Source organism: Gekko japonicus, unplaced genomic scaffold (genome assembly GCF_001447785.1).
Source record: "Gekko japonicus isolate JY-2015 unplaced genomic scaffold, Gekko_japonicus_V1.1 scaffold963, whole genome shotgun sequence".
Lineage (NCBI taxonomy): Eukaryota > Metazoa > Chordata > Lepidosauria > Squamata > Gekkonidae > Gekko > Gekko japonicus.
This window is the reverse complement of record NW_015172583.1, coordinates 601,224-608,890: the sequence shown is the minus strand read 5'-3', so window position 1 is coordinate 608,890 and position 7,667 is coordinate 601,224. Positions and strand designations below refer to the sequence as shown.

Here is a 7,667-nt window from a genome sequence, read left to right as displayed (position 1 = left end):
GGGCACATGCAACAAGCTCCGCCCCCTGCTCCCAGCAGCCCTCAGTCAGAGCAAGAAGCAGCAGAGCTCCCCCCGGCCCCCCAGTCCAAGACAGTCCAGTGGCACCTTTAAGACCAAGTTTTATTCAGGTACAAGCTCTCCCTCCTCTGTGAGGACAGATCTGCACGCCCCCCCCCCCCAATAGCTAGCAATCCAAAACAGTCCAGTGGAGCCTGAGCGGTGGGTGTTGCCTTCTGACACACTTCCGGTGATGTCAGGGGGTGTGGCATATGCAACTACGTTATGCTAATGAGCTCTTGCACCTCTTTTTCTACAAAATGACCTGTGCTTTCAGCTGCCTAACGTCGTTGGGGAAGGGCATGTGGGTAGGGTACAGGTGGCAGTGTACTGGCCACTGCTGTTGGGGAAAGGCTGTACAGGTGGTACAGGCCACTGAGCAGGTGCTACAGAAGGGCTTGTGAGTAGGAGAAAGATGCGCGGGTAGGTGGGAAACATGCAGCTGGGGGAAGAAGGGGGTGCATAAGGGGGTACCTGGGAGTAAGCCAGTTTGGTGTAGTGGTTAGGAGCATGGACTTTAAGCGGGAAGAACCAGGTTTGATTCCCCTCTCCTCCACATGCAGCTGTTGGTGTGACCTTGGGTCAGTTGCAAGTTCTTTCAGAGCTGTCCTCTCAAGAGCAGTCCTTAAGAGAGCTCTCTCAGCCCCACCTACCTCACAGGGTGTCTGTTGTGGGGAGGGGAAGGGAAAGGATATTGCAAACCTCTCTGAGACTCTTTTAGGTAGTGAAGGGCGGGGTATAAATCCAATCTCTTCTTCTCTTCTAGGCAGCCGGTGACCCCTGCCCACTGTCTCTCCAGGGCCCCCAAAACCTGGAACCAGCCCTGCTAGCCAGCATCCTCTCCACCATGTCCTTATCCTTAGAATTTACTTTTCTGATATCATCAATACCTGTCAGAAAAGTCCTCCGGGTTCTTGGCCTTGCTGACATGCTCGCTGTGGCGGCACAGCCAGGTCACCTCATCCCGGCAGAAGGACAGCGCCATGAAGACATAAACAACCTAGTGAGGTGGAAAGAGAGAGGACTTCAGGTCAAGATACTTTCTCAGCCTGCAGGCAACTCAGCCAGTTTGCCTCGCTCACAAAAGGCCCTCCAGGAAGCCCGAGGATTCTATTATCCAACTAACAGTTTTTGTTCCAATCTTCAAACTTTTTCTCTTTCGAAGTAGTCAGAATCTTCTAGTTTAACACTGACCTGGGGCACACAGCCTCATTCCTTTTTATCTTTGGGCACTTACGATATAATCCACACTCCATATAATGAGTTGTGCCTTACATGGCCTTGTGGGTAAGGGTTTTGGGATCGGATGAGGAACAGGCCGCTGGTAGAAGGCGTTTTGGGGAAAGCAGGTTTAATTTTTCTTTGGTTTAACAGGGAATGCCAAGATGAGCTACTCAGTCTGCTTTTACAAGTGGTTCTTGCAAGACGGGTCTTCTTTGGGAATTTTGTTGTTTGCGTTCCCCACATTACTAAAACAACTGGAAAACGTACACTAATTATAACGTGCATTAAAAATCAATCTGCTTCGATTTCTGTAACAGATTAACAACGTTCAAGAGGAACACATACCAAGTTAAAAGGGATTCTTCAGGACAAACCACATGTAATAAGAACAGATATTTTTCCCCTCGGCTGGGTTCCAGCACTGGAATGGAGTCCCATAGGGGGAAAAGCAGCAGCTTGCGGGGTTGAGTCGGAGAGACAGAGAAGCAGTCTCTCTACACAGAAGCATGCAGACTATGCTGAGGGCTCTCCTGGATGCAGATAAAACATGTGTCTGGTTAATCTAAGGGTGTTTTTATAATTGATACAAAGGACCAACTATGTGTGATGTTGCTAGATGTGTATCTTTTAACCTAGGTCAGCCCCAACGACACGGATCTGCTTTTCACCATCTCTCCTTTATATGTGATTGGGGCAGACATGGCCCGAAACACACAGGTCTGTCGACACCACCCTTAGCTTTTCCCTTTGTATGAAATATAAAAATGCCCTTAGACTAATCAGACACATTTATCTGTGGCCAGGAGAGCTGAAAACGTGCTTGCTTGCCGGTTTGCTTTAAAAGCTGGATCACGTCTCAACATTTTGAGACTGTGCACAAAAACTGCAGTTATTTTTAGGTCCCCTGCTCCGCTGAGTGCCACACATATAGTACAGACAACATATAGTCGTCTGTACTATATGTACAGACATATAGTACAGACGACAGGAACCACATTCATATGGAGTGAGACGATTTCCACAGCAGTGATATTCCCCGCATTGACGTTTTTAAAACTGTGAAGTATGTGAAATTTTCCACAGCAGATTTTTCCTCACCAGGCACAAATCCGAAGTTTTCGCCTTCTTACCCCGCGTTTTTAGAACTCACTAAAACTGGGGATTCCGAAAACACAGGGTAAGAAGGAGAATACTTCGGGTTTGTGCCTGGTGAGGAAAAATCTGCTGTGGAAAATTTCACATACTGCACAGTTTTAAAAACGTCAATGCAGGGAATATCACTGCTGCAGAAATGGTCCAAGTTAGACATATAGGTCAGCGCAGGCAATACGCACATGTCATGCACGCAATACACACACAGCCAAGTTTGGTGTAGTGGTTAGGAGCGCGGTCTCTAATCTGGGAGACCTGGATTTGATTCCCCACTCCTCCACGTGCTCTCTCAGAGCTGTTCTCTCAAGAGTAGTCCTCGAAAGAGCTCTCTCAGCCCCACCTACCTCACAGGGTGTCTTGTTGTGGGGAGGGGAAGAGAAAGGAGATTGTAAGCCACTCTGAGACGCCTTTGGATAGTGAAGGGTGGGGTATAAAATCCAATCTCTTCTTCTCCTTCTTCTTCAAGCTCTCTCTCCCACACACACACAGATATAGGTGCACCCACCTACACCTGCACACATACACTTGTGCATTCACACAACTGATATACAGCCTGCGTACTAGTGTTCTTGCAGACCATCTTGTTGCACAGAGACACTGCCTGTCCCTCTTGCCCATTTCCACTTGCCTTCGGCCCCAGCAGCCCCGGCTCGTTGGCCAGGATGGCCTCCATCTCCCGCACAGCACTCCTCAGGAAATTACGCCGGCCCCGATGCAGCTGCCCACTGTGAAGACATCGGCTTGAGGGTTGGAGGGGCCAGTAAACTCACACGCTCCCCCCTCCACTATGCCATAAACGTGTACCAGAGACAGGAGGGAAACACATGGACCACAGGATATGCTTTGCTGGCCTTATCCAGGCAAACAAAGAGCGACAGCGTAGTGTGGTGGCTGTTAGACTAATATCTGGGAGACCCAGGTTTGAATCCCAACTCTGCTGTGAAGCTTGCTGGATGACCTTGGGCCAGCAATAAGAGGTGCAGCCCAGACTGGGCCACAAACAGGGGAGGGAGGGACGTTTATACCTGTGCGCCAGGGCATGTTCTTTGCACTCTTTGATATCGGCTATACGTTTCCCATAGCTGCAGACAGAGAGGAACAGAACATAAGAATGTCAGACGAGCCCTGCTGGATCAGGCCAGTGAGTCACCTAGCTCAGTATCCTGTTTCACACTGTGGTCAAAAACAGTAAAGAAACAGGGCTTAGAGGCTGAGACTAGGGTTGCCAATCTCCAGGCGGGGCTTTGAAATTTCCCACTGTTACTCTTGTTGCCCAGATGACAGGGATCAGTTCCCCTGGAGAGAATGGCTGCTTTGGAGGGTGGACTCTATGGCATTGTACCCTGCTGAAGTCCCCCCCCTCGCTCCCAAAATCCTATCCTCCCCAGGCTCCACCCCCAAAATCTCCAGGTGTTTCCCCACCCAGAGCGGGTAACCCTAGCTGAGACCTTTCCTTGCTGTTTGTCTCCCAGCACTGGTATTCGGAGGTTTACTACCTCTGAATGTGGAGGTTCCCTTTAGTCATTATCAATGTTCCCTCTAAGCTGTGGAGTCTTGTGAGCAAAAATTCTACTTTGTGAGCCACTGACATTAAAGTTGTGAGCGAGCCATTTGGCTACTGCCTAAATTAGTTTGCTCTGGAGCCCTCCTTCCTGAGCAAAGACAAAAATGTGTGAGCTGGAGGCTAAAAACCTGAGCTAGCTCACACTAAGTTTAGAGGGAACACTAGTATGGGACAGAGGCCCAGGCGTCACTACCAGTGATGTGGTTAAGCAGGGCTATTTTTGGGCAGGAACGCACAGGAACGGAGTTCTGGCTGGCTTCAGAGTTGGCCATGCCCACTACAGCCAAAACCTCTGCGCCTATGTGGCTACAGAGGGAAGGCCTGGAAAGCACACACACCCCGGCAACTCCGAGGCGGGCAGGCCAGGGGGGACCTGTTCAAGGGTCGGCTTGCCCGGGTTCCCCGCAGCCACGGGACGCCCGGGCAAGCCAAGGGAAGGCATGGGGTGTGGCCTAATATGCTAATGAGTTCCTGCTGTTGGGTGTGGCCTGTTATGCTAATGAGTTCCTGCTGGGCTTTTTCTACCAAAAAAAGCCCTGATAACTAGTAGCCACGGACAGACTTACATAAATCTGTCTCATCCCCCTTTTAAAGGTTTCGGTGGCCAGGGTCATGATACGGAGGCAGGCAGTGGCCAACCACCTCTGAACGTCTCTTGCCTTGAAAACCCCAACAGGGTCGCCATCAGTCGGCTGCGACTTGATGGCTCTTTCCACCCCCACCACCGTGCCTGTGGCGGCCACTACATTCTCTGGCAGCGAACCCTACGTTTTATTCACTTGCCGAGTAAAGTAGAATGGTAAATATAGAAGTGCAATTGAGTAAATCAGTACAAGAAGACAGAGAAATTGAGGCCACCGCATCAGACTCACAACGCTGTGTTTTGCGTGCCGCTGCGCCCGTTTAGAATTCATTGACACAGCGGAAGCCCTGGGCCCACAGAGCGATTCGACTAACGCTTCATGCTCTCTTGCAGCTTGCTGGGTGACCAGGTGCAAAGCAGAACAATGCACTTATTTCTTTAGCAGGATTTTCATGATTTGTCTCTTTTGCAAAACTGCTCAAAAGATAGTAAACCAGCCGCTTAGCAGCAGTCCTCCCCTGCCGGGATTGGGGGGGGGGGCAGGAAAGGCGTGTGATGTAACCCTTACAGCAGTTACTGCATAGAAATGGCCCTCCTCTCTGTGCCTTACCCTTTGATGCTGCCAAAGGCCTCCTCGGTGACTTTGTGAATCGGGAGCACTTCATCTCGTACGAGAGTGATGTACAGCGAGCCCCGGAGAGCCGCCCGCCACAGATCCAGGCAGCTCTGTGTGGAGCCCAGGCAGCTGTGGCACAGCAGGAACCCGACTGCAGGAGTAGAAGACCATCAACAGTAAGAGGAGGAAAACAAGAGACTAATCCTCAGATTACTGACATTAGAAGCTTTGGGGGAAATCTATGTCCCACATCAGCCCCAAGGAGAGCTGCCAGGTCTTCCCTTCAGGGTTGCCAGTAAAATTTTATTTTTCGTTTCCCTGACTTTCCCTGACCAACACTTGTCAATTTCCCTGACCACCCTTAAAATATAACCACAAGTTAAAAAAATGAACTCGTATTGCATTAATGCAAGGTAAGGTTCCGCTCTACAACGACACAAGTCTCAACTGCAAAAATATTTGTCAAAGAGATTTAAGATCGGCTTCTTTCAACATTCACTGCAGCAACATCTGTTTTGCAATTGCACCAAAAATCACACCAAGATACAAACTTCAATGCAAGTAAACTCTGAATGCTAACAAATGACATAACATTTTTGTTATTGTTTTAAAGGTACACTAAAGATTATATAAACGTTCTATCTAAAATGGTTGGGAAAGGGCATCATTAAGTTCTACTTGTATTCGGCTACTTCTCTATTCCAGTTGCCACAAGAACAGATCATGCTCTTGCAGCAGCAGGTCAAAAATCCACTGGCTTGAATAGATTTTAATCACAATTTCCCTGACTTCAGACCAATTTCCCTGACTTTCCCTGGCCAATTTTCATTTCCCTGACTTTCCAGAAAGTGGCAACATTGCACTTGGAGGGTGTGCCAGTCTCTTTAAAAGCTCAGCAGCATTTCTTCCATTGCCCACTCTCCTCTTGAAGAGGAAAAGAAGAAGAAGAGGAGGAGACTGGATTTATACCCCGCCCTTCACTACCCAAAGGAGTCTCAGAGCGGCTTACAAACTCCTTCCCCTTCCCCTCCCCACAACAGACACCCTGTGAGGTAGGTGGGGCTGAGAGAGCTCTGACAGAAACTGCTCTTTTTCAAGGACAGCTCTGACAGGACTATGGCTTGCCCAAGGTCATCCAGCAGGTGCAAGTGGGGAGTGGGGAATCAAACCCGGTTCTCCCGGATTAGAGTCCGCGCACTTAACCACTACACCAAACTGGCTCTGCCTGCGCTGTGGCAAACTAGAATCCAACTGTAAACAAGAGACGAAGGTGGGCAAAGAGACCATTGGGGCAGCAGCGCATAGGTCAGGCAGCTGCATCAAGGACAGGGACTCAAAGCCCACAGTGAGTACTCAGTGACCCACAGTCACATCTAGCACAAACTTGGGTGAAAGCGCTTGTTGTGAGAATTTTCCTATTTGGCCCAGAAAACTGTACCTTTAACACAGAGAGTATATCTTTGACATATGGAGCATTGAAAACTAAGCGGCGAACCAAACTCCCAGAAGGTACTGCAGCCTGCTGCACGTAGGCAGAGGCACCCAGCTCTGTTCCCATGGGAACTTAAATGACCTAGAGGTGTTAAGAAAAGGAGGTAATTTGCACTTCACAGAGGGCGCCCTTTGGCCTGGGCAATCTGGATTGCACATAGATGACACTAGAGGATGTTAATTGTCTTTACCCTTTGTTCTTAAGAACAGATAACTGCCAGAGCCTGTTTTATCTCATGGATGTTCAAAAAACAATGAAGTCAAGAAGTTTGTTCTCTTCTATTTGAAATGTAAACTTTCAATGTAATTCTTGTTCTCTGTGGTATGAAATATTGTGATGTTGTAAACTGAAGGAATGTATGGGAACATCCTTTAGATGCAAAGCTCATGTTACATCAAAGCCTGTATTGACAAATGTAATTTAGAAGTGTAAAGGAGCTGCGGTGGCTCAAGTGGTTAAGACGCCGAACTGCAGGCTGTGAAAGGTCAGTAGTTCAGCAGTTCAAGACCCGAGTTGCCGCATGACGGAGTGAGCTCCCGTCTCTAGTTCCAGCTCCTGCCAACCTAGCAGTTCGAAAGCAAGAAATTGCAAGTAGACAAATAGGTACCACTTCGGTGGGAAGGTAACAGCGTTCCGTACGCCTTGGTGTTTAGTCATGCCGGCCACATGACCACGGAAACGTCTTCGGACAGCGCTGGCTCTTCGGCTTTGAAACAGAGATAAGCACCACAACCCTAGAGTCGGACTCGTCTGGCTTTTGAGCAAGGGAACCTTTACCTTTACCTTAGGAGCAAAGCCCGTTGTGGAGGAAGACAACGAGCCCTAGAAAGATGCGATGCAGGCGCCCCCGGTTCTCCACTGTCTACCCCCTCGCGACCCCCCCCCAAGTCCAGGGGTGAGGGAGCGGCCTGTGACCAGCTTCCCATGCAGGCACTCCCAGCAGCCTCCGGGCCACCTCCATCAGCCTCCAGGCCACCTC

The 7,667-nt window shown here is 49.4% G+C and overlaps 1 protein-coding gene across 1 annotated transcript in view; it reads right to left on the bottom strand.

Annotated features, from left to right (window-relative positions):
* Nucleotides 1–7,667, bottom strand: part of NCKAP1L (NCK associated protein 1 like) — a 129,765-nt gene that overhangs the window by 90,382 nt on the left and 31,716 nt on the right. The window contains exons 9-12 of the mRNA XM_015421475.1: nucleotides 5,191–5,347; nucleotides 3,459–3,515; nucleotides 3,062–3,158; nucleotides 948–1,057 (exon numbers count right to left, since the gene is read on the bottom strand). Coding sequence (XP_015276961.1) covers nucleotides 948–1,057; nucleotides 3,062–3,158; nucleotides 3,459–3,515; nucleotides 5,191–5,347 — 421 coding nt within the window. The remainder of the gene's footprint in view (nucleotides 1–947; nucleotides 1,058–3,061; nucleotides 3,159–3,458; nucleotides 3,516–5,190; nucleotides 5,348–7,667) is intronic.